The sequence below is a fragment of the Gopherus evgoodei genome, chromosome 12 (genome assembly GCF_007399415.2).
Source record: "Gopherus evgoodei ecotype Sinaloan lineage chromosome 12, rGopEvg1_v1.p, whole genome shotgun sequence".
In the NCBI taxonomy this organism is placed as follows: Eukaryota; Metazoa; Chordata; order Testudines; family Testudinidae; genus Gopherus; species Gopherus evgoodei.
The window spans coordinates 7,681,009-7,708,283 of record NC_044333.1 but is presented as its reverse complement, the minus strand read 5'-3'; the positions used below and the strand labels follow the sequence as shown (position 1 = coordinate 7,708,283).

At 49.2% G+C, this 27,275-nt stretch overlaps 1 protein-coding gene across 1 annotated transcript; it reads right to left on the bottom strand.

Moving 5' to 3' along the window:
• Window positions 1-16,135: 16,135 nt before the first annotated feature.
• LOC115660492 (P-selectin-like) lies at window positions 16,136-20,019 on the bottom strand. Its single transcript, XM_030581963.1, is given in 4 exon segments — window positions 16,136-16,161; window positions 18,052-18,159; window positions 19,645-19,905; window positions 19,908-20,019. Coding segments are annotated over 4 exon segments (507 nt in total).
• Between the last annotated feature and the right edge of the window lie 7,256 nt (window positions 20,020-27,275).

The following is a 27,275-nucleotide window of genomic DNA, read 5'->3' as shown; positions in this document are numbered from 1 at the left end:
GCCAGTGATCTTCCATTGCCTGGCTGTGATTTTCAGAGGTGCAACCAGCTATATTGTTTAATAAATGATGTAGAAGTGGCTTTTTCCCAAACTGGAGTCATAAGATGCTTTTCTTGCATCTGCACTTATCATTTCCTATCTGACTGCATTCTTAAATTCAGCCATGTCTTGGAATCTTCCTCCCTTGAGAGGTAAGCACTGCCTTTCTTTCACCTGAAAGTAGAAACAGATTCACTGATTTCCATTTCTGTGCTAGGAGAAGGTGCATCCATCCCCTCTCGGTGGATACGATCAGTTCCATTCATATTTTCTTAACTGCATCAAATCTCTTTGTGAGCTTCAGAAAAACCATACACTGCAATGGTTAAATCAGGAAAAAATAAAAATATGATCAGTTGCAAAGTAATCCCTTGCAAAGAGAGAGCTCTCAGCTATGGCCAGTCGCCCCATTTCTTTTTGAAATGTACAATCATCAGCCTCCCGCAAGGATCAGTTTTATCTCCATTGTTCAACTTATATTCGAATGACCTACCATAAGCTGGATCTCGCAAGTTTGTCTATGCGGACAACATATGCCTCAGCACTCAGTCACACACCTTTGACATACTTGAGAGTGTTCGGAGCACAAATATGGCGGCTATGGCCAATTATTCTCATCAGTGGTGCCTGATACCAAGTGGAAGTAGGACTGCGTCGAGTGTCTTCCACTTACATCATGCACAAGTGGGCAGAGAGCTGACCATAGTTCTCAATAGTCAGCGAATAAAGCAGGATCCACACCCTGTCTATCTAGGTGTCACATTCGCTAGAACTCTCATAAACCATGATCACCTTACAAAGACAATGATTAAGGTCAAAACATGGAAGAACCTGCTTAGAAAACTGACCAGAACAACAAGGGGCGCCAATGCACAAACATTATGCACTTCAGCCTTGGCGCCCTGTTACTCAGCAGCGGAGTATTGAGCTCCAGTGTGGGCTCGCTCATCTCACACAAACGTGACTGATGTACAACTTAATTCCACCATGTGCATTATGTCAGGCACACTTAAATCTACTCCTCTGCCATGGGTACCGGTTCTCTGCAGTATTATTCCATCCAGTGTTCCCAGATAGGAAAGCACAGCAAAGCTCATGATGAAATTGCTTGATTTGCCACATCTACCATTAATTAAAGGCTTGTTTAATCCACCAAATAGTCATCTACCCTCATGTTGCCCGTTGTGGATAAGTTTACCGGGATAGGGATTAATGGTAGAGGAGGCATGACACGCTTCATGATCTGCAGAGAAAGTGACAAATAATTCTCTTGTCTTAGACCCCACTCAACATCAACATGGGTTTGATTTACCAGGAAAGCAATGGAGCCTTCTGAACTGGTTTCATACCAGCCATGGAATTTGTGCTGCAGTGGAATTTTGGTGGCTTTTTAGAGACAGTCCCTATGTCAAATTGGGCAGCCACAAACCACGACACGTATTGTAGGTGACTGAAAAATGACTCAAGTTCCTGGAGGTCTTCGTGCCTTGAACATCGTTGCTAAGAATGCTGTGGCTTGGCTTGACTGGATTGCATCTGCATTTTCAGCTCCTAATAGTCCTAATTGTTGCCTAGTTCATATCTTAACATGGATAATCAACTGATTTCCTTAGCATCAGCCAGGGCTGAATCCCAAAATGCTCAACCCCCTCTTCTGTGCTCCTTTTTTCTCTTCTTGTCTTTCTCACTCTTTTTTCTTATCTTCACCTTCTCTTCTGCCCTGACACTTTTCTCCTTCTCCTCTTCCATTCCTCTTCTTTTTTATTTCTCTCTCTCTTTCTCAGTTCCCCCGTGTTTCTTTTAATTAATTTCTTCTACTTCTATCCTCCTCTCCCTTAACAATCCTTCTCTTACCCATTTGCCTTTCCTTCCACTTACCTCAGCTCTATCACCTTATTCAATTCTCCTTCCTCCCTCTCTCCCTTTCATGCCCTTCTTTAGCAATGGAAGCAGGTTGGTCCCAGAAGATTCTACTCCTTCACCCTGGTCCCCATACTCAGACCCAGGCAGCACCATGTGCTCTGGGTGACATCCTAATTTGAAATGCCGCAGCCCCTGGTGACCGACCCAACAATCACTGCATCACAAGAGACAGTCGCGGGTCATCGTCACCATCTCCTCATTTGGGGAAAGTGACCTGCCCCCAGGGCCGGTGCTTCCATTTAGATGACCTAGGCAGTCGCCTAGGCCACCAGGATTTGGGGGGGTGGCAATGCGGCGGTGGGGAGTCCTTCCGTGCTCCAGGTCTTCGGTGGCAATTCTGCAGCGGGTCCTTCACTCGCTCCAGGACCCACCGCCAAAGTGTTCCGAAGACCGGGAGCGCGGAAGGACCCCCTCACCGCAGAATTGCTGCCAATGACCAGGAGCACAGAAGGACCCCTGCCTAGGGCGCCAAAAACCCTGGCACCGCTCCTGCCTGCCCCATGTCCTCCCAGGGGAGCTGTAGGGGACTGGGGCTGGCTGGCTGTAGAAGTAAAAAATAGCTGAGCAGAGAACAATTAAATGGCCCCAATTATGCTGCAGATCTACAGTCACCCAGTGAGGCAGTAAATGGGAAAATAGTTACTGAGTGACAAGCATCCCCATTTCCATTATTTGGAAGGAGAGAGTCTCCTGTGACCCTACTTGGTGGTAGAAAGAGCTCGCCTATTTATATGGTCTGCAAGTGTTGCTTTAGCATCAGAATCATTTGACAACCAGGGAAACTTAAATGCTTACCTCCATGTCTGATGTTCTGCTGACTTGATTCAGATTTGCAACTAGCTGAACTATTTGAAGTGGCTTTTTTGTTTGTTTGTTTGTTTTTTTGTTTTTGTTCCTTGAAATAACAGCATCTTGTGATTGGAGTCCTCAATGGATTGAGCAGCTGGCAACTCCATGTTTCTTTGTCTTGTGTCTGCTTTTCACATGACAAGTAAGGTCATCCACAGTTTTTCTCCCTGAAAGTAAAATCCACACCACTTGATATACACATGGATGTTTGGAGACTGGTATTTCTTACCTCCTTGCCTGGGACAGCCACACCACTTAGCCTCACTTCTCCCTGGTAGGAATGACCACCTGGTCTCTTCATATCTCAGAAGAGCAAAACCTGCAATCAATATTTGACAGAATTATTTATTATTACTCATTACCAACTATGAAGAGTCATCAGTGGAGAAGGTTCCTTAGCATCCAGATCATTGGGCTTCTAGAGACCTTTCAGAGCTCACCTACTTGTCAGTCATGTTCCACCACAAGACTTTATAGTGGTACAGCCAGCTACACTGATTAAAACTTGAAGCATATAAATGGCTGCTTGACTTTTTCTGAACTAGAAGTAAAAGTAAAAGATGCTTTTCTTTCCTCTGGCCAGGTACCGTTACCTGCCTTTTTTTCTTAAACTCAGCAGCCTCTTATCATCCTCCTTTGAATGGTAAGACCTTCATGTCACCTGAAAATAGAAACAGCCTTTAATTCCTGTCCCTCTGTTGTGAGGAGGTTCTTTACCTCTTGATAGAAATGATCAGTTCCACTCATTTCTTGACGTCTGAAAAATAAGCAACAATGATCAATTAGGCACAGATAGAATCAGCTGGACAACTCCTCTCTGCAAATGCAAGAGCAGGCACAATGCTCATCTTCACACTGTGGTTAGTTGCACTTGTTCTTTGAAATAACTTCCCTGTTAAATCCTTGTAGGAACAACCAATGGCCTTCTCTGGGAAGGAAAAAGCAGCAGAGATCATCATCATTAGTTAGAATTACCAACTACTTTCCTTTCATCTGAACAGGTAGCTCCCATTTTTATTGCTTTATTCAGTACAGCAACTTCTCCTGCTCTTTAGAGATGAAGATTTCCTCGGTTACCCTCCTTCCACCTGAAAGTATGACCAGAACCATTGGCTATTATGGGAATGGTGTATTGTATTTCTTACCTCCTTAAAAGGATGGATCAGCTAATTCCTTCCTGTAAACTACAGCCATGTGTCATCCTTGCATGTCGAAATATGACCTTCTGCAAAGATCAATGTTTGACAGAGTGTATTTTTGTCAGGCAATAAATGTAAATGAATTGTCATTGGATTCATTTTGTAACAGGGAGTATAAATACACACCTTCTGCATGATGAATTGCTGAATTGGTTTATCTCTTTCTCTCCATACAATCAGCTGTACTGAACAAATCTAGTAGGTATAAGTGGTTTCCTTATTGTTGATTGGAACAAGTAAATACTTCTGTAACCTCAGAAGCTTTGGTTATGTATCTTGCTTTATTCTTCTGAAACTGCTTGTAGCCTTTGACAGCAAAGGATAGATTCACTTCCTTCACCTGAAAGTACACCCAGATTGGTTAGTTTCCACTCCATTGCTAGGAGAAGGTGAATTCCTTACCTCTTGATAGGAACAGGTTCTCTTACTACTTCTGACAGACAAGCTGCATTTCCTTCACCTGAAGGTAAACCAGATCCATCAATTTCTCCATTATAAGGTGAGTCCCTTACCTCTTGGCAGCAGTGATCAGTTTTGCTTGTTTCCTTTCTGTAGATATCCCAGACCTTCTAGCAACTTCCTGAAATTTTCACACCCTCAACGTTCAAATTGGCTGCATTTATCTCATCTGAAAGTATGAGGCTCTATTCATTTCCACTTGAATGTTAAGGGGGGGGGAAGTGCAATTCTTTACCAACTGACATGTCTGGTTCAGCTAGTTGGATTTGCATTAATTCCTTCTAGAATACAACAGCCTTCTGGTGTCCTTCCATCTGGAGATGCAATGTGAGCTATATATTTGGTCTGCAAGTGTTGCTTTAGCATCAGATTCATTTGTCAATCAGGGAAACTTAAAAGCTTACCTCCACGTCTGATGTTCTGCTGACTTGATTCAGATTTGCAACTAGCTGAACTATTTGAAGTGGATTTATTTGTTTGCTTTTTTTTCCCCTTGAAATAACAACATCTTGTGATTGGAGTTCTCAATGGATTAAGCAGCAGGCAAGTCCATGTTGCTTTGTCTTGTGTCTGCTTTTGACACTCTCCCCATGACAAGTAAGGTCTTCCACAGTTTTTCTCCCTGAAAGTAAAATCCACACCACTTAATGTACACATGGATGTTTGGAGATTGGTATTTCTTACCTCCTTGCCCGGGACAGCCAAGCCACTGAGCCTCACTTCTCCCTGGTAGGAATGACCACCTGGTCTGTTCATATCTCAGAAGAGCAAAACCTGTAATCAATGTTTGACAGAATTATTTATTATTACTCATTACCAGCTATGAAGAGTCATCAATGGAAAAGGTTCCTTAGCATCCAGATCATTGGGCTTCTAGAGACCTTTCAGTGCTCACCTACTTGTCAGTCATGTTCCACCGCAAGGCTTTGATTCTTAGCGGTACAGCCAGCTACACTGGTTAAAACCTGAGGCGTATAAATGGCTGCTTGCCTCTTTCTGAACTGGAAGTAAAATGCTTTTCCCTCTGGCCAGGTATTGTTACCTGTCTGACTTTTTTCTTAAATTCAGCAGCCTCTTATCCTCCTTTGAATGGTAAGACCTTCATTTCACCTGCAAATAGAAACAGAGCCTTTAATTCCTGCCCTTGTGCTGTGAGGAGGTGCATTCCTTACCTCTTGATAGAAATGATCAGTTCCACTTATTTCTTGACATCTGAAAAATAAGCAACAATGATCAATTAGGCACAAATAGAATCAGCTGGACAACTCCTCTCTGCAAATGCAAGAACAGGCTCAATGCTCATCTTCACACTGTGGTTAGTTGCACTTGTTCTTTAAAATAACTTCCCTGTTACATCCTTGTGGGAACAAGCAATGGCCTTCTCTGGGAAGGAAAAAGCAGCAGAGATCATCATCATTGGTTAGAATTACCAACTACTTTCCTTTCATCTGAACACTTAGCTCCCATTTTTATTGCTTTATTCTGTACAGCAACTTCTCCTGCTCTTTAGAGATGAAGATTTTCCCAGCTACCTTCCTTCCACCTGAAAGTATGACCAGAACCATTGGCTATTATGGGAATGGTGTATTGTATTTCTTACCTCCTTAAAAGAATGGATCAGCTAATTCCTTCCTGTAAACTACAGCCATGTGTCATCCTTGCATCTCGAAATATGACCTTCTGCAAAGATCAATGTTTGACAGAGTGTATTTTTGTCAGGCAACAAATGTAAATAAATTGACATTGGATTCATTTTGTGACAGGGAGAATAAATGCACACCTTCTGCATGATGAAGTGGTTTCCTTATTCTTGGTTAGAACAAGTAAATACTTCTGTAACCTCTCAGAAGCTTTGGTTATGTATCTTGCTTTATTCTTCTGAAACTGCTTGTAGCCTTTGAGAGAAAAGGATAGATTGACTTCCTTCACCTGAAAACACTCAGATTGGTTAGTTTCCACTCCATTGCTAGGAGAAGGTGCGTTCTTAGTACTTAACTGGTACAATATGAACTTCTGACTGACAAGCTGCAGTGATCAAATCAATAGGAATAGGACCAATTGCAAAGTTATCTCTTGAAAGGTAAGAACCAAGCTGATGCCAGCTCTCAGCTATGGCCAGTTGTAACCTTTTCTTTTTGAATTGTACAAATACCTGCATGGTTAACCCCTAATAGTTACATTGTGACAAAGGCAATCAGGATTCTACCTGATGCTAAAGAAATCGGTCCAGGTTCTTACCCCATCCACTTCTTCTGTGCTTCTCCTTCCTCTTCTCTTGCAGCCTCTTTGCCCACTCCTTTTTCATGTCTCTCTCCTCACCCATTTCCCTTCCCTCTTTCTTCTCTGTCCCTTCCTCAGTTCCCCGGTGCTTCTTTCTCACTAACTTCTTCCACTTCCCCCCCCTTATTAGTATCTCCTCCCTCCCCCGCCCCCAGCCTTATCCCTGCCTTGTTTCCTTCCTCCTTACAAGAATACTTTCCTTCATCCTTCTGTGTCTCACATTCCCTTCTTTAGCAATGGAAGCAGGTTGGTCCCAGAAGGCCGTGCTCCATCACCCTGGTCCCTGTACTCAGACCCACAGGCAGCAGCCATGTGCTCTGGGCCACAGCCTGGTGTAAAATGCTGCAGCCCTTGGGGGCTGACCCAACAATCCCTGCATCACAACAGAGTCGCGGGTCATCACCACCTTGTCATTTGGGCAAAGTGACCTGCCTCAGGTCCCCCCAGGGGAGCTGTAGGGGGAAGTCTCTGGCTGACTCTAAACTCTCAAATGAGTCAAATTACACTCCAGATCTGGAGTCACCAGCTGGGGCTCTGTTTGTAACAGTGAATTCCAGGGTCTTGAACGGCTTCTTTCCCTGTGATTTGGATGGAGTGGGACTTACACAGCCCTCACCTATGGAAGCTTACATCCTAGTTCCCTTCCCCTGCCTGTCCCCTCCTCTGGCTTTGTCTAGGTCACCACCCCTACAGTGGAATGTTCCACTTCCATCACAATGGGCCAATTCTGAGCAGTGCTGAGCTCCTGCATCTCCCTCTGAAACCAGTGAGAGCTGTAAGTGCTCAGTCCCTCTCAGGACTAACCCAGTTGGCTGCATTTCATGGCACCATGCTGTCCTCCATCTTGTGGTCTAGGCTGATTGCTGCAGACCCACCCAGGGACTGACAGCCAGTGCCTTCTGTGCAGGGGAATCCAGGCAGGGATTTCAGTGTTAGCTGGAGATGGGCAGATACCAGAATCATCACTCCACCCTTCCATGATTGCTGGGGGCTCTGATAAAAGGACACCTGTCATTGGCTGTGTGGGCCCATACATTGTCCTGGCTCTGGCCAGGTAGCTGGCCCTGCAGACCTCAGTCAAACTGCCTGAAAGACAACAGACTCATCCGGTGGCAAAGCACTTGGCCAGGTTTGTTGTCGACAAAGCACTTGTACTAGCACCCTACCCACTCTGCATAGACACCAACTCAGTCAGCAGTGGGACTTCCCCCTTGGCCAGATGTACCTTCTGTGACCCCTCTTCTATACACTAATACAAACAAGTTGTGTATTGCCCCTCTCACGTGCTTAGTTACCACCCTACACCCGGGACCTGCTAGAACAATCGAGTCAAATAAGTAGCACTATGTACACTTATTCTCATATTCAGAGCTGTAGTCCTGGAATTGAAGGCCAGAAGGGACCACAGAACATCTAATCTCACCTTCTGTATATCACAGGCCACTAAACAACACCCTGAACCCCCACACTTGGCTCTGGGCCAAGAAACAGAGCCCTGGTCATAATCATAGTAACCTTGAAGACAAAGGATCTGGTCCTGTGCTTGTGCAAAGCACAAGGAGAACATGCCAGGGCAGTTTCCCCCTTCCCTGGTTCACCTGCTTTAGGCTCCAAGCTCCCAGCCATCACCACTGTCGGGGAGAGACTGTTTTCCTCTCACATACCCTCCCCCTTGACTGGCATGTTAAGACTGCAAAGCCCCCTGATTTACACTTTGATATTCTCTCACTAAGCTATGCCCAGGGTAGTGCCAGCACTTACAAGTTACCAAACAGCTCTTTCCAAGCAAGCACCTATAAGCATTGCAACGAAAACATTAACAACACTAAAGGAACCGACACCCATGCTAAGAAGTTTACCAGAGGTCATCCCACCTTCAGTCTCGGGCGCTGGTAGCGGCCAGTCCTTCTAAACCCACAACTAGGTTTTCCCCATGGAAGAGTGTGGGGGTGTGTGTGCAGGGGCAGGGATAGAGAGACTGGATAGATAAAGGGACAGAGGTGAAAGAGGAGAGAGAAGAACTAGGTTGAAGATGAAGAAATAATTGATAGTAGGGTGCACTGGTGTGTACATAGATAGGGGATGACTGTTGCATGAACAAACTCTGGAAAGGAAGAGGGAAGAATGGACAAAGCAAGGGGAGGATAAAAGGAGAAAAAAGTAAAAATGACTCAGTTTAAACTCTCAAGGAAAATTTAAACTCTGTAGGAAGGGCGGCCAGCACATCCCTAGGCCTGCGCTACTTCCCACAGCCCCCATTAGCCTGGAGCGGTGAACCGTGGCCAGTGGGAGCCGTGATTGGCCAAACCTGCGGATGCGGCAGGTAAACAAACCAGCCCGGCCCACCAGGGGCTTTCCATGAACAAGCGGCAGCCCTAGTTTGAGAACCACTGCCCTAGGGCCCAAGTTGGACTGTAGAACCACTGTGTCCCCTTCGCTCACTAGCCTGGAGATCTTTGACAATGCTTTCCTAGTGAACAGTGAACCCCTCCAGGCTCTGTTCACGCTCAGCCACCAGCATCCAAAGTCAGGCCCAGCTGAATCCACGAATGCTACACCCAGCTAGTCATGAATAGACACAGGGCGGCACCTGCATATCCCTCAGTCCCAGCCTTGCACCCCAGAACAGTGCATCGTGTACTGCTCAGGACCTCCCTACCCCCGTGTAGTAAGATGAGGCCCTGAAACATAAACCCTTATCAGAGGCCCAGTATGAGGCCTGAGGCCTGAACTAAAGTAATGGTCAAGACTTTGCTAACATAAAACAAAGTTAAGCTATGAGCCAGAGGCAGGCCCTGCTCACAGGAGCTGGCAAGGAAAGGGCTAATACTGCAAAAAGAGACATATCTAAAAAGTACTGGACACCAGATAGCAGAACATTCCCATACTTGTACACTCCACATAGATAACAAGGAACAGGCTGACCCATCCCAATGACAGAGCCAAAAGGGTAATATGATGGATGGACTTGTTTTGTTCGAACCAATATGTACAAGGTGAGAGGCGGCACCTTACTATGTAGAGGGGTTGCACCTGCATAAGTCAGGAGTGATGTGTAACTTGTTTGTACCTCTGTATAAGAATGCACCCCTGAGTGGATGTCTTTGTCCAGCCTAGGGGGCAGTGGAAAGTCCTGCCACTGACTGAGCTGAGTCCATTGTCAGGGAGCACCTTAGCAGCACCTTGGACTTCGTTAGCCCGGGAGCTGGAGATTGTGTTTCTCTTCAACAATAAACCTGGCCGACGTGCCATTGTACCTTACTAGAGACTGTGGTCATTGGAGGTTCTCTCGAGATTGGCTGTGTCAGCTATCTGCGCAGAGCTGGGGCAGCACGCAGAGGAAACACACACACACAGCCGATTGATATCAACATTGAACAGAGCAAAGCACCAAACCGGTAGCATCTGACAACACCCCGAATGGTGTCAACTCATTAAAAGTCCGTCATTCCATCAATGGGTGATGAACATGCCCCAGCCTTTAACATGAGTAGAGATCCCCCGAACACTCCAGCCAAAAGCACCCTGGCTTAGAAAAACAATGAAACAAGCTTATTAACCAAAGAGAGATTTTAAGTGAGATTGGCAAAAAAGTCAGCTTTGGTTAGAAAAGAAAAGAAAAGAAAAGAAAAGATTGCAGTTTTATCCTAACTCCTAAACTTTACCAAGCTGAATAAGATTTGAAAACAAAAAGGTCTCTCTCTCCCAAAACTTTCTGCAGGCCATACTGACTGGAAGGCTTTCCGGCCAAGACCTCCCATCCCGCACCCCTCTAAATACCCATACCCACACACTTACACTTCAGTGTTGGTTCTTTGTCTTTCACACACCTTTGCCACTATGTGTTGAAATGGGGAGAACAGGATCTAGGGAAGCCATTGCCTTATTTATACCTTTCTCCTCTCTGTGAGGATTACCTCCAGCCAATCAGGATTACCTCCACTCAATCAGTGCAGGCAAGAGCATAGGAAGAGTTAAAAAAGGATTGCATATTTATAGGTTTCAGAGTAGCAGCCGTGTTAGTCTGTATCCGCAAAAAGAACAAGGGTACTTGTGGCTCCTTAGAGATGAACAAATTTATTTGAGCATAAGCTTTCGTGGGCTACAGCCCACTTTATCGGATGCATGTATTTACAGGGACATCAAGAATAGCCAGAGTTATGAGAATTGTATTAAAACACTTTGGAAGTGCATAGCCTTAGCCTCACGTGTAAGACAATCTAACTAATAGAGTGTGTAAAACAAAAGAAAAACCAGTTATAAAAACATGGTCCTTTATAGAGGCTTCAATCCTGCAAACCCTTAAGCATGTGCTTAACTGTACACTAGTTGACTTCAGCAAGGGGGCCATCTGAACCCACGGAACAGCAATTCCCAGCAGATGTTTCCATTTCCTCTTTGACTGACAAGCAGCTGAACCAATTATAGGGAAGAGAGTTTTTGGCCCCTGTTCTGAGCATCTTCACTTCAAGGGTTCCATGAGCCTCTAAAGCAGGGGTAGGCAAGGGCCAGAGCTAGGTGGGGAAATTGCAGGGCCACAAAGGTAGGGCTGGAGCATGGGGTTGGGGTACGGGAGGGAGTGAGGGTGTGGTTTGCAGGAAGGGGCTCAGGGAAAGGGGTTGGAGTGTAGGAGGGGTGCAGGGGGGACACAGAGCAGGGGGGTTGGGTGCAGGAGGAGGTGCGGCATGCAGCAGGGGGCTCATGGAAGGGGGTTGAGGTTCAGGAGAGGGGTCAAGGCCGGGGGCTGGGGTGCAGAGTGCAGGAGGGGTTTGGGGTGTGGGCTCTGGCCCAGTGCCACTTACCTCGAGTGGCTCCGGTGTGGCAGCAGTGTGCAGCGGGGCTAAGGCAGGCTCCCTGCCTGCCCTGGTCCCAGGCCGCTCCCGGAAGTGGCCAACATGTCCGGCAGTGGCTCCTGGGGGTGGAGTAGGGCAGGCGACTCCGCCACACGCTGCCCTCACCTGTGGGTATGACCCACGAAGCTCCCATTGGCCATGGTTCCCTGTCCCAGTCAATGGGAACTGCAGGGGAGGCGGTGTCCGCAGGTGAGGGTAGCATATGGAGCCCTCTGCCCCCAACCCTCCCACGGGCTGCAGCGAAGTGGTGCCGGCTGCTTCCGGGAGCGGTGCGGGGCCAGGGCAGGTAGGGAGCCTGCCTTAGCCCTGCTGTGCGATCAGGCTGGCAATCCCGCAGGCCAGATCTGGCTCATGGACCATAGTTTCTGCTCCCCTGCTCTAAAGTGATTGCTAGGTAGCACAATGGGGAATCTTTAGGTGACACAAATGTTCATCTCATATTTTCCTATGGCTTGGATGCCACTGAGACTGCCTAAGCCATCAGCGGGTTCTGCAGCCTCAAAGAGGGGTGTCAGAGAGGAGTCTTTTTATTCTGAACACCTGTGAACTCCCTTTCCAATTATCCAGCATCCCCTCCCCTCCCTTCGGTTCAGTTCAAGGTTTATTTGCGGGTGCAGAATCTGGCAGGCAAGATGGTCAGCACCGTGTTTGGGAGGAATGCCTGGGTAACAGGTGTCTGAGAGCTCCATCTCCAGGTGTACGCTGTAACAGCTGATCACCATATTGTCCGATTGACAGGAGCTGTGGGAAAAATCAGACTTGGTAAGTTAGAACTTAAAGAATACGCCTGCAGGACACGCATCACATTTTCCCAAGTGGTTGCACTAGCTCCGTGCCTGCCAGCCAGCAATAAACACAGCACATTGGACAGACACAGCGATAGGAAACGATCATCGGTGCTGTGAAAGGGAGACCTGAGAGGTAAAGACCTTCAGGAACATTTACAAGAAGGAGACCTAAACTCTGTGCTTCTAATTCTGAGATACAGTGATTTAATATTCGACACAAACTAGAACAGACAGGCCAAGAACAACAGTCCCAGCCAGGTCTGAAACAGTCCCAGTCCCAACAGTCCCAGTCCAAAACTAGAAAAGTCCCAGCCAGGTCTGAAACAGCTTTTAGATTGCAATGCACTGGGACTGGGAAGTTGCCCAGAAGGAAGGACCTCGTGTGTAACTCGAGCTCTGTGGCTGACTGCACAGTGACTGCATTGCAGACATTTCACTCACCCTTCTTTCCTGAAATCACGCATTCTGTAAGAATAATCACAGCCAAGATTATAACAAGGGCCCCGGGAACCATCCGGATGACAAAAACAACGTGGGAGGCATTGCTCCCTGTGACATTATTGACAAGAACTGTGTCCATATAAGTCATTGTTGCAACCAAAGTCCTATAGTTGCACCAAATCTTGTATATAGGAGGTCAAGTAAGATGTCTATGGGAAGGCTGTAACTTACTGGTTATGATTATACTGTCTGTATGTGTGTATCATTTTTGTATTTGACGTTATGAATATTGGCTATGTACTTGTATCTTCATGTGTTTTATTCTAAGTAGCATCAGTGAAGCATTTGATCAGCTTCTTGAGAAAGGACTATTCTGAGTGAGTGCCCAGTCAAAGAAAGACTTAACTGACAATGGACTTTGGGAGACACTAATCCACATCTGAGCTTTCCTGGGAATGTTCAAAGTATGATGTAAACAATGGTATCAGCCTGCAAAAAGAGGAATCATTCATGGACATGTGACTTGCCCAGGTGGCTACAAACTCCGTCTTGGTGCTGTGATTTTGCACAGGAGAACAAAGGGGTTTCCGCCCACCAGAGAGAGCATATAAAAGGCTCTGGAAGCCCCTCCATTTGGTTTTCAGCTGGCTCAAGAGATGGCCGCTCTGCGCCAAAGAGATGCCTGAAAGAAACTGGAACAAAAGACTGTAACTGCGGGGGTGTGAGTGATTGCTGGACCCAGGCCATAAGCCATGGCGTTGGTTTGAAAAGGATTGGGCCCAGACTAGGAAGGAGTCTAGTCTGCGAAGGAAGCTTATTGGGACATTTCTGAGGGTGAGATTTACCTGTATTCAGTTTCCTACTGTATTAGGCTTAGACTTGCGTGTTTTGCTTTATTTTACTTGGTGACATACTTTGTTCTGTCTGTTATTACTTGAAACCACTTAAATCCTACTTTTTATACTTAATAAAATCACTTTTGTTTATTAATTAACCCAGAGTAAGTAATTAATACTGGGGGAGCAAACAGCTGTGCCTATGTCTATATCAGTATTATAGAGGGCAGACAATGTATGAGTTTACCCTGGATAAGCTTTATACAGAGTAAGACAGATGTATTCGGGGTTTAGGCTCCCAGAAAGACTGAATACTGGGTGCTGGGAAAGTCCCTGTTAACTGAGAACACCTGGGCTAAGTGAATCTTAGTTTCTGTGAACTGCAGGGGGGGCATGGCACAACCTCTTGGTCTGTGCTGGAGCTGATTGGTGAGTCCAGCTCAGCAAGAGGGGAGAGTAGAGAAGCCTTTTCTGGTGGGGAGGGGGGGTTCTTCTCAGTGGTATCCCAGCACATCTAGTGACAGTCTTGAGGGAGTTTCTGTGACCCAACTTGTCACACTCCCTTTATCTGAAATCAAGAAAAACTTGCCAATGTGGGATGCAGGGGCAGAGAGAGGGACAGATTTTCCTCTAAAGAAGGGATAGAGACTGATGGATAAATAAAGGGATGGCAGAGACAGTTTAAAGATGTAAAAATTGTTTCTCTCCCCCCCCTTAATTTCCCACCCCCTTCTGTGTCACAGGCAGTTTCCTTGGCCTCTCTTTTTGCCAGCAGGTTCCTCTTCCTATGCCAGCTGCTGGGACCTGTGGGGTCGCTGGGCAAGGTTCAGCCCTCTCCTGGGGAACCTTCCCATGAGGCCAGCCAGCCCGCTGACTCTGCTGCAGGAGTAGGAAATCCCTAGCAGAGCAAGACACTAGAGACCTGGCCAGAGCCCTTACCGAGAGCAAAGTTCCCCTAACTGATCCCATCTATGGTTCCCACCCTAAACTCACAAAACGTCTCCCAATTCCCCTCATCCCAAGGGGAAATGGCTTCATTAACCCTGCACCTGCCAATCCACAGGATAAATATGACTCTATACCTAGCCTAGGGGGATGGATCTGTAACTGGGCAGGGACTGGCTCAGTAGGGGAGGAAGGAAACCAGAACCCCTGCAAGGTTTGTGTCTCTTAACAAAACAATAGAATAACAGGAGGATTCTGAATGTATAAATTATCTAAAGCTCCTTGCCAGTGGTTGCCGTTACAAAATCAACATTTACCCCAGTCAGCACGCAGCAGTGTTGAGACGCCGCACTGCTTCCCAATGCTTGGAACTAGCACGAGATTGCAGCACTGACTAGAACCTTCACCTCCTCCACAAAACAGCAATTCTGTTGACAACTGCTGAACATCTGTATTTACATAAGCATCAGGTTCAGCTGTACGTGTGTCAATTAAATGCATTAAAAACCCCACTCTAAATGCTGCACTGCACACACAATTCCCCCTCTTGGGAGAGGATGAGAGAGAGAATGGACCACACCTGGCAGGTGCTAGTCACATGCATGGCTGGAAGCTGCTCAAGCCTAGATTTTTAAAGGTATTTACACATTGCAGTGCTGAGTGGAGCAAAGTCTACGTGATTTAGCAGCCTACATTTCATTTTCAAAAGTGATTTAGTGCCCCACTGACTGCCAATGAGAGAGACTCCTAAATGAGATAGGCCTGCCACTGCTGAGTGGAGCAATGGTTAAATACCTTTGCAAATCTGGGCCTCAGATACTCTGATGATAAGGGGCAGTAAAAGAACCGATGTAGAAAAGAGGAACAGATTCTCCGGTGCACCGAGTGTTGCTCCAGATGCCTTATGCCCTGCCCTACCCAGTCTTTGGGGGCTGTCATAACGAAGCTCAGTGCTGGGCATAATGTAGAGCAGCTTATAGGAATCCTTGCCAGTGATTGTCTCTGGTTCTGTGTCTCAGGCAGTGCTTAATTTGTAGTGAAAGAGGTGCCAGCACTCAAGCAGTTTTCTTTTACATTCATAACTGATGCAGCAAGCCCAGGAGTGCAGGGGCTATGGATTGCCAAGCCTGGCACAGACTAAGCACTGCTCTCAGCTTATCGCTCTGTAGGAAGCTGATGGTATCTGGATCTCATAGTAGGAAGCACGTATGAGGTTGCTGCCACTTACTGATGGTCACCTGGGTTCCAGCTCCTGACACAGACAGGTTCCTGGCTGTGATCCCCACCTCACACACACAGGTTCCTGTATTAGATGAATTTGCGTTCTTCAAAGTGAGAGAGGCAAATCCATTGTCCAAATTCAGGGTTGTAATCACATCACTCTCATTCACCAGCTCTTGCTTTAGTCCCTCGGTCCCATAGTTATACCATCGCACATACATGGTGCTGTGGTTATTGACTGTCTTGTATGTACAATTCATGGTAAGTTCTGAGCCTTCCAAATCACTGACACTGGCTGGGGTTTAATTCACCATCAGGTAGGTAATTTCTGCAGAAAGAGAAACACAGATGATGGCACCTTTATTGAGAAACAGTTCCATGTGCCACCAGACTAGGGCAGATGTACAAAATGAATCTCTCCTGTCTCACAGACTTTAAGGTCAGAAGGGACCATTATGATTGTCTGTCTCTAGTCTGACCTCCTGCACAACCCGGCCCCAGAATCTCACCCACCCATTCCTGTAACAAACCCCTGACCTATATCTGAGTTACTGAGATCCTCTAATTGTGATTTAAAGATCTTATGGTGCAGAGAATCCTTCAGCAAGTGACCCATGCCCCATGCTGCAGAGAACGGCAAAAAAAAACCCTCCAACAATGTGACTTCTTACCTGAACCTTGTGTACACCTGACACACCTGCCAAATTACTCACATTCAAAACCTTCTTGAGACCTATTACCCTCCACCAGCAGGGCAAGAGAGAGGGTGGCCAATTCTGCCCGTTCGCCCCCCTTTTGTCTGTCTTGTCTGTTTAGAGTGTACATTCTTTGGCACGGGGGCTCTCGCACTACGTCCATGTACAGTAGAGCTGCTTGCAAATGTTCTGGCAAAACTTAGCTTAGACTGAAAATGCCAATGCGCTGAAGAGAACTGATTCACCAAATCGACTACAGATTTGACTCCACTTCATCAGAACACACACAGGTTTCTGTTGGTGTTCCAAGAGCCACAGGGTTAAAAAAAACCAACTAGATAAGTGCCTGAAGGATAGGTCCATCAATGGCTATTAGCTAGCATGGCCGGGGATGGGGATGTCAGAAGCTGGGAATGGGTGACTTGGGATGGATCACTGGATGATTGTCTGTTCTGTTCATTCCCTCTGGGGCACCTGGCATTGGCCACTGTCAGAAGACAGGATTCTGGGCTAGCTGGACCTTCGGTCTGACCCAGTGTGGCCGTTCTTATATTCCGTGAGTCCCAGCTCAGGGAGTCGGGAGTCGAGTCTCGAGGCAGAGCCAGGTCTCTAGGGGCTCTTGCTGCCTGCTAGGCTCCCTGTCTGAGCCAGGGTTCTTGGCGCTTTCAGTGTCCCTGCCATGGAACTGAAAGCCTGGAAGTTCCAGGATCAGCTCACAGGGGGTGCAGCTCTGGGGTAGCTCCGCCATGTAGACTGCCCCAGGCTGGAGATCCCAGGGCTTCTAGAGGCCTGGGCCAGTGACTCCCCAGGCTGCTCTGCTCCTGTGCAGGCAGCTGGTAACTGGCCTCTGGGATTCTGGAATCCCTCGGGTCCCTGGCCCTGGTGCAGTCCTTATCCATCTTGGTTTGGAATGAAGCCAATTTTGAAATAACGAAATGTCTCACAAGCTGAAACCACCAGCTCTAGTGTACAGGGTCTAGCTCAGTGGGCCCGACATGTTGGTTGAGGTCTCTGAGCACCATTGCAAAGCAAACACTCAATAATAACCTATTACTGAGCAAACAACTTCATCCCAACTCTGCTCAACCCGTTGTGGGTTTGGCTTAGACTCTTCAGGGGCTAAGCTAGAGGGATGCCCACGTTTTGTCAAGCACCCTGCTCAGCCCTAAGGGAGACGCGACCATCTGTGCTGCTTGGGCAGCTCCAGCTGACAGCGGGATGGGAGGCAGCCTTACCACTAAGGGAGGCAAACTGCCTGGGCTGGCTTGGGGCGGGCGTGCTATAACCGCAGGGCAGGCGGGCGCTTGGGATGCTACACCCCCACCCCACTCTGCCTCCTTGGCCAGGGAGCCATAGCAAAGGCCCCTCCTCCAGCTGGGCTAGACCCCTCTTTGGTGAATCTAGGCTGTCACCCCAGAGGATGTCTCTGGGGAGACCCTCCAGAAAGTAAATGCAGTGACTGTAGCAAGCCCTGCGGTGGGGCTCCCCCCCGCCCCTGAGTGTCCCTGTTCGACTGCCCTCACCCTGTTCACACTCCGGCCCGTAGAACCCAGGGTAGCAATCACAGGTGTAGTTCCCGATGGTCTCCACGCACTCGCCACGCTGGCTGCAGGAGGAACGCTGGCAAGATGCTGCAGAGATACAGCTGGGTTAGAATCCACCCTAACAGCTCCTTTGAGCCCAGTTAGAACCCGCCCCACTGCCTGGATCCTGCACTCCAACCCTGCTGCATTTCTTCACTGTGGGATTCTTCCAGAGTCTGTTAAAGTCATGGTAGAAAACCCTGCTCTCAAAGGCCTTGGCTCAGGCACTGCAAGAGCACTTGGGGGTAGGGGGGACTAGATACCACCCAGGGTACCTAAGCTTTGCCCAGCCATGTGGCATTGGCACCTTGCCAGAAGCTTGGAGGCAGTGGCTGCTTTGCACAGATTGTCATATGGCTCTTGCACCCAGAGGTGCTGCCTGTGGACAGCGCTGAGCTGGACAGATTGGCTGCCCTCTGGATTAAGATGGAGCGTTGCATGCTGGGCCTGCAGGGGACACACCCAGGCATTGATCAGAGGGCAGCATGTGTCACATTTGGCTATCAGGCTGTGCTTTGACCTCCCTTCCCCCCCAGCACTGATTGCACTCCGAGGAGGGTAGTAAAGAGTTTGGCAAGGAGACGCCACTGCGTCTCCCAAGGGCTCAGAATAGGTGCTCCTGGGGCCAAGCGCCTGGCATGTCAATTTACAATGGGACTTTGTGAGGAGACGAATGTAGGGATCAAAGCAAGACTCATTCAGAGCCCAGGTTCAGCTCCGGTCTGCTTGGCCCATTTGTGAGAGAGAACTTGGAAGGCAGGACTTTAACTCCCCAGCCAAAGGAGCCAGTGAGGCACAGAGAGCAGTGAGTGCTCTCAGGCACAGGTGTTGCGCCCAACAGCTAACGTGCAAAGCGGATGCAGGCCTGAGCTGCCGGCCATGGGGAAATATCACTAATGTCTAACACTAGCTAGCACTAACCAGACCCTTGGTGGCTGTCTCCATAGAGAAGTCAGGACTCAGTGGGCCATGGAGACCGACTGACCCTGCAGATCAGGGTTGAGGTACTCTAGCTGGGTGGGTGGGTGAAGTTCCTCTGCCCAGACCATACCTCTTTGTAACCGTGCGTCTGGCCCTTTAAGGGCTAGTGGTTTGGGGCCAGCCAACCCTAGTTACCAGATAGGCACAGCTGAGCAGGGCTCAGCTGATGTCCCTGGACAAGTGGCAGGAAGCATCAGAGAAGGGGAGTGCTTAAGGAGAGACAAGGCAGGAGGCTTCTGCAGGAAACCCTTCACCGGCCGGCAGGGTTTGGGCCTGGAAGGAAGCCCGAGCCAGAGGGCTGAAGAAGACTGGGAGCCAGGGAGAACAGACTCCAAACAGTAAGGAAAAACTCCAGCTGGGTGAGGTGAGAGTGGCTTGTGGAGCAACCTCAGACCACGAGGCGGCATGGGAGACAGCCAGCCCATCGACACTCTTCTATGGACAATTAGGGACTTTCTTCTCCAGAGCTGTCAATCCAGCAACTCTCCCCAGCTCTACATGTGTTAGACAGACCCACACTTCCAAAGAGAATGGCAGTGGTGGGGTGGTTACCTTGGTAACACAGAGTCCTCTTTTTCTTTTGGCAGTGCTCATCGTTCCATCTTCCAGCATCACGGTCCCTCTTTATGTAAATTTCCACACAGTCTTGGTTCCTCCCTTTATTGTTGGGTTCCCTGCTAGCCCAGTTCTCAACCTCCTTTGTCAGGGCCTTGTTGGTACCAACCCATGTCCAAACATCGTTTATCCTCTGTAGCCCAGTCCAGTAGTATGTTCTAGAGTAGGGTAAGATACTGTTGAGATAAGCAATTTCCCCCGGTTCTGGATTGCTACGAGGTCAATGTAGAATGACCTGCAAAAGTTTCTGGCCAGCTCCCATTAGTAATCAGATTTGTCTCCATAATGGTAGGTCCAGGCTCCCACTTCCATCTGAGTCACGAGCACTGTTGGAAAGGGTAAAAACAGGCAAACTTGTGTTACAGTCAGTGCCAGAGCTATGGATTGACTATCGATGGGTGACACCAGACTAGATCTTATATCACACACAAAAGAACTGCATTAAAAGAACATTATTTAGGTTTCAAAGTCAAGCGCTCAAATGCCACAATTAAAGTTGCCCATATAACTGAGTTCAGCCCCCTTTTAAGTACGCACAATGGCAGTCTTTAATGGCATGATAATGTACTATTTTCCTGTGGGTCCTCTGCCTCACTCGGTGCGGAGGATGGACGGTGCTCACTGAATGAGGAGCTATTCAACAGTGTGTTTTCTCCTCACTGGTCAATGTGTGACCGCCCCTCTTCCCTGCCCCATTCTTATTTACTGCGCACGATACAAACCCTGCTCTGAAGACAGAAGTATTCATTTCCCCAGAGGCTTTTCTACAGCACTCATCGTGCCAGTATCTGAGTGCGTCACAAACATTAATGAGTTTATACTCACAACAGCCCTGGGAGATGAGAGGGTGGTATTATCCCCATTTCACAGATGGAAACAGAGGTATAGAGGCACTGGTTCTCAAAGGTATTTAGGCACCTAACAGCCATTGACTTTATTGCAGGTTAGGTGCTTAAATACCTTTGAGGAGCTGGACCAGAGAGATTAAGGCCAAAAGTAATTTTGGGGTGCCTCGTTTGAGTAGAGCCCTACACGGATACACAATTATATCCACAGGCGGGTATCCATGGATCTAAAGCAGATACCGCAGACTTGCAGGGATCTAGTGACAACGTGCGAGACAGGATCCTGGTCAGGTTACACCTTTTGCACACACTAGTGTGACCAGAGGCAGCTGCCAGTCAGCCTAGTGCCCGCCCTGGTGGGCAGGGCTGGAGGAGGTACAGCCATGCCGGAGGAGCTGCCTGGGCTGGATGCTGGCTCCTGCAAGCGGCAGCCCGACATGCTGCTTCTTTCACCACTGTGGCTCCTGGCCCAGTCATTGGCTATGGCCCTGCGGGTCTCATTCACTGTCACTAGAGCCCTGCAAATCCGTGGATATCCGCGTTATATCCACAGATATCCACATCCGCGGATATACATTGTGTATCTGCAGAGGGCTGCAGAGGGCTCTATGTTTGAGACCCCTAGGACCGGATTTTCTGTAGTTTAGTATTTAGCATTATAAAGCACTATGTTCAGAGCACTGTTCCCATTGACTTTAGTTGCAGCTGTGAGTGCTCAGCACTTCTGCAAATCAGACCCCAGGTCTCAATTTGAGCACCCAGAAAGCGAGGAACACACATTCAGTGGCCACCTGGGAAAAATTTGGTTTTAGTGATTTGCCCAGAATCACATGGGAACTCTGGGGCAGAGGCAGGGATAGAATCCAGTTCTCCAGGGCGGCAATCAACAGCCTTACCCTTGAAACCATCCTTTCTCTTCTTGCACCCCCCTGCCTTGTTCATCACACCTTCCAGCTCCTGCAATAGAGCGGGTAGGGCTCCTACAGACAACAGCTCTTTTCACTGTACAACTTGGATTCATTCCTTAGAATAGGTCCCAGGGCCGGCTCCAGGTTTTCTGCCGCTCCAAGAGAAGAGAAAAAAAAGCTGCGGCAGTGTGAACGCACCGCTCCTTTCTTCAGCAGCAATTCAGCATCAGGTCCTTCACTCCGAGAGGGACTGAAGGACTCGCCACCAAATTGCCACTGAAGACCTGGACATACCGCCCCTATAGCGGCCAGAGTGCCACCCCTTCCCATTGGCCACTCCAAGCACCTGCTTCTTAACTGGTGCCTGGAGCCGGCCCTGGTGGGTCCATCCTGTGCACTCAGGGAGGGAAGGGTTCTGGCATTTCCTATGGTATGAGGCTTGACTTTGAAACTTTAACTATGGTCTTTTAAAGTAGGTGTTGGGGGGGTGGGTAATTTCCTACATTTTTTTAAAAAGCAAACTGTAAGAAACAGAAGATCGATCATGTGGCATCATAGTGACACCAATATGGATCATCAGCAGGGTTAAAATCCTGAGATCCAGTGCACAGCCCTCTGCTGCTTGAGCTAATGGAGGAACCAATAGCAGCAGCAGGTTGTCATGCTCCCTATGGGCCAGCACTAGAGGGATATGAGACACACATTTTGCCAGGGGATTTCACAGATATTTGCTGACAACAGAGACCTCAGGAACTGTGGGTTCCATTCCAGGCTCTAGCAAAGGTGGCAGCTGAAATGCCTAAAGAACACATGAACGACTACGAACTTTTTAAACAACAGGCGAGAATTAGAATGGGGCTAACCCCCGAGCATGCCCGTCAGTGGTTCAGAGCCCTAAGGTGGAAACCAGATGTGGCATTTTCCCGACACTCCTACCACATTTTAAAAATTTGGGATACTTGGATATCAGGAACAAGTGGTCATAGACTCTTCTGCCTCTGCCTCCTAAGCATGGCCCCTTCCGCCCTGTTCCCTCCAACCTGTCCCTCTCCCAGGCCTGCCTCTTCCCCATCCCTGGCTCCTCATCTCAGTACCAGTCTCACTGTCCAGCAAGTCCTAGTCTCACCCCTCTGGACTCCCCGTCCTACCCCAGGCATCCCTCCACACCCAGTCCCACTCTCCTAACCTGGCCATTCTCTGTTTCCCCCCACTCCCCAGGCTCCCTGCCCAGCCAGTCCCAGTCCCCTCCAGCCCCCCCATCCTGGCTCTTTATCCAATCTATATCCCTGTTGGCTTGCAGGGCCACTCTCCCTCCCTGGGTTTGTCATCCAGTCTTAGCAGACATCTCCGGCCTTCTTCTCCCAGTGTCCTTGCCCAGCCATTCCCCCTGCACATCAGCTCTTTGGCAGAGTTGTCTCCCCTCCCCCTTCCCTCCTTCCTCCTGCCCTCCTGGTTCTCCGTCCCAGTCCCCCCCAAGATCCTCATCCAACCTCACTCTCCCCCAGCCTACCTGCTCCCACTCCCCCCATTCCCCTCCCCCAGACCCTAGTCCCAGTCTTCCCTGGATCCCAGTCCCAGTCTTCTCCCTGGGCTCCTTTTCCCAATCTACACCTTCTGCCATCCCCACCCACAGCAGGTCTGGCTCTTGCCCCTCTGCCTTCAAATAAGGCAGCTTCTTGCTCCACGCTGCCTGAGCTCGGAGGGCGGCATTGAGAGCCCAGCAGATTCAGCCTCTCTCTTCTCTGTTCCAGTGCCTGACTCAGCCCAGAGCTGCAATTACAGGGAACATCCTGCTTAGCCCCGAGCTGGAGCCTGACTAATATTATAGATGGGCTCTTCAGGGAATGTGGCTGCTAAAATCAAAGTCTTGACTGAGCAAGTACAAGCTGCAGTTTTTCAAAGGTTTATAACTCGGCCGAATTTTGGTCTGATTTTCACAGGCATCTCCCTGACACAATCGTCTGCTCCCTGCCGCATTTCAAGTTCCTGCTCCAAAGTGGGGGCATCAGAGCTTTTCAAAAAAAATCTCACCCCGATTTTTTGAATACGAACAAAACAACATCTTTTTTCCATAGCCTTGTTCTTGGACATGGCTGAACTGTTTTGGTTGAAATTTTCCAAAGAGTTCAGCTTGGGACAGACAACCCAGGTGGAAAAATGTCCATCCAAATGGTTAAAGCCTGGCAAAGTTATAAGCAGCTGAAAACAGGGTCTTATAATGGGAAGCATTGGCAGCCTTAATGCTAGGCAGTGCTACCAGCCTGCCTATAAGAGGCCAGTCCAGTTCTAATGGCCTGTATGTGTTATTCTTGGATCCGACATCACAAATCTCCTGCTGAGAGTCTCTACCTAACTAGCAGAATTCAGTGAAATAAGAACTACAGGGACTGAAAACTGGTAAAAGGTGAACTGCAAAAATTAAACCGGCTTTAGGCTTTGATTTCTGGTCTGAATGTCTCCACTCAGCAGAGGTTAACAAGATAACTAACCAACTCTCCCCCCTGCCCACTCCCCAGACAGCAGAGCTGAGTGTGGGAGGGTTCTCCTCTCTGCAACAGGTAGGGGAGGATCCACACAGGAAAGGCGAGTAGCAACCTGTTCTTGGAGGAGATGTGATAGCCAGGCTTTCCAAGCACAGGCTGGCCAGGTATGGAGCAATCACCTTGTGCACCAGGGAACTCCTACCTGAACTGGGCTCTGGGTGTCAGCCGGAGAGGGCATGACTGAAAGGGCTACTTGAAAGGAGACAATTGTACAGTCAGGATTTCTGAGAGGTGCTATGAGGAATGTGGGGCCTTTTGTACAATTGTTATAAACCTCGGGGTATTTCTCCACTTTGTAGTGTTACCCACTGGGTGGAAAGGGTTTTTCTCCTTGGAACCAGACAGCTTAGCAAGAACTGGCTGGAATCTACACACAGGAATTGGAGACCCTGCATTGATAATGGAAGAGCCAAGGACGGGGCCATTAGTGCTTAACTTCCTCCAACCTTCTGCAGGGAATCAGAGTGAAAAGGCCATAGGTGGAGACGAAGGGATGAGGTGGCAAGCGGCTGTCTGTTGAGGTTGCTGCGATGAGCAGATGGACTCACACAGACATGGTCAGAGAGAGCGAAGAAGGACCCCAGAGAATCAGGGCATGGCAAAATCATTGCTCCTACTGATACAGACTCTGAACCTTGGCTGTCTCATGCTGCCAAGAACTTACCGATGCTGGATTCCAGATAACTAATCAAAGCTACCTAGTTTTGAATCTGCTGAGTGCATTGCTCCCTAAGAGGGGACAGGCTCTCTCAGGTGTCTGATCGCGGCTGGAGTCGCTGCAGAGAGCCACAGTGAGAAACAGGTGCTGGAGTCGGAAGGCCCAGGCCTGCAGTAATAGAGTCACGTGGCCTGCCCTTGGAAGTCTGGCACACTAAAGGGGTTACTCCCAGAGCCTGGATTAAAGGCCAGGGCATGGCCCAGACCCTCTAATCCAAGACAGGTGCCAATCCCCTGCACTCTGTCTGCACCAACACTTGCACTGCTGCTGGTGCTGGTGCTGGAAATGGGGTCCAGATAGTCCCAGTGCAGTCAGCAGGCCCAGGGAGGCACTTGCAGAGGGGAGAGCTGGCCTGGACCATGCCTGTTCAGAGGAGTTCATCGGCCCCTGGCCGGCTGGGGAACTGGGAGCTGCCTTGGGAAGCCAAGCAGGCCCATGTAAAGGCTTCTCCATTGTAACTAGGGTGGAAGTGCCTGGCTCCCTCCCCCTTAGGAGGCTGTTTCTTAGGTACTTGCTAGGGACTCCACTGGTTTTGGAGATACAGAAGGGGCCGAAAGCCAAAAGAAGGGATTAGGAGGAATAGGATTTAGGTCCCTAAATAATCACCCCCAGGTGGGAATTCTGTTTCAATGGTCTTGGGAGTGAAATGTCCCTGGGCAGACCAGGAGTGACTGATGGCACCACAACAACACCACTCCCCTCCCAGGGCTTTCCCAGGGATAGTCTGTGAATTCTCCGCTGGCAGCGTCAGCGGCAGGCCACCAGAGCTGCAGGAAGGCTTACCCCAGCTAATGGCGGCAAAGCACAGGAGTCGGGCGCCATTCCAGCCACATCCCCAAGCCCTTGGGCTGGAGCAGAGTTCTCCAGCGCTGCCCTGGGGGTCAGAAAAACATGTCCATAAACCCCTCTGTGCTTCCCAGCAGGCTGGTTCAGGCATATTGGACACACTGAGCTGAACCAGACACTGTTGGACACACCCGGCTGACACAGACACTATCTCTGATTATTTACAATGCAGATAAAATGCAGAAACTCAGAGGGCAAGAGCTGCCAGCCTCCGCAGGGAAATAAGGAACAGCTGGAATTTTAGGCAAGTGATTCGGTTTAGCAACATCATCTCCACAACTGGTTGTTAATGAACATCCTGGAGAAGGTGAGTATGAGTGTGAGTTGTTGGTCAGGGCCATGAGTTCAGCTCAGAGGATGAAGGCAGTTTTTGTCCATAAATCAGATAAAGAGCTGAGCATCTCAGTCAATTGGAGCAATATTCAGGTGTAACAGAGCTATATTAGAATTAGAAAAAACAGGAACCATCCATGGGTGTAAACGTGAAATGCTGCAAGATGTGCCAGCAGGACCCTCCTCTCTCTGGGCTTCAGAGGGCAGGATCCAGCCGCAGCCCGAATGTCTACCCAGCTGTGTGCAGGGCCATTGCATGAGCTCTGTGAACCGGGGCTGTGAGACGCAGTGCGTGGGTGTAAAACACAGTGCAGTACCCTCTGGCATCTTCCCAACAGGGGCTGAGCCCAGCCCTGCCCAGAGATCTAGGGGAACGGAGGGGGGTGCTCTGAACCAGTTACGCTAGGGGGTGGTGTGGCAAGGGCTGCGGTGCTGGCTGCTCCTCTCCCCAGGCAGCCTCCCAGGCCAGAGAGGCTCCATGCTGTCTTTTGGCTGGCAGGGAGGCTTTGAATGAGGCTGTCTCTGGTAGCCCATCTCCACTTTCCCGACCAATCCTCATGCTGGGGTTGCTGCTATTCTCTCCCCAGTGACCCCACAAAGCCCGGCTGTATCAGCCACCCACCTGGAATTGGGGGGTCCAGGGAGTCATTGGCAGCATTCAGTAAAGTCATTAGTGTAGGAGCTCTGGAGGGAAGGCAGAAAGGAAGGGGAAAGTGGGGAAGAACGTGCCCCACTCCATCCCCTATGCAGTTTTTAACCTTTAGCTCTGCTTCCCAGGTCAGGATCTCGAGCTGATGGGCAGGGGATATTCATGAGTGTGCTGAGGGAGAGAAAGCCTCCCAGCCCAGGTGACTGAGGGAAAGCCAATTTGCACAGCAGTGGGAGTGGGGGCTCTCCTTATCAGCTCAGGGCTGGGCTGCGGGGCGGGGAGGGGTTCTCTCCCTGGCCACTCAGGGCTGGGCAGTGGGTGGGAGGGGGCTCCCCTGACAGCTCAGGGCTGGGCAATGGGGGATTCTCCTTGGGCATTCAGTGCTGGGCAGTGTGGTGGGGGGTTCTCCCTGGGCAGCTCAGGGCTGGGTGTGGGTGCATGAGGGGGCTCGCTGCAGGACAGGGCTAGACAATGGTGGGGCTCCCTTGGCAACTCAGGGCTGGTTGATGGGGGCAGGAGGGGGTTCCCTGGCAGCTCAGGGCTGGGCAGTGGGGGGGGCCTCCCCTGACAGCTCAGGGCTGAGCAGTGGGGGGGGGGCTCCCCTGACAGCTCAGGGCTGGGCAGTGGGGGGGGCTCCCCTGATAAAGAAGGGAATGTATGCATCAGGAAAAGATAAGGTGTGAATGCCATTGTTATAGCCAGAGTCAAGGAAGAAGTAGTAAAGAG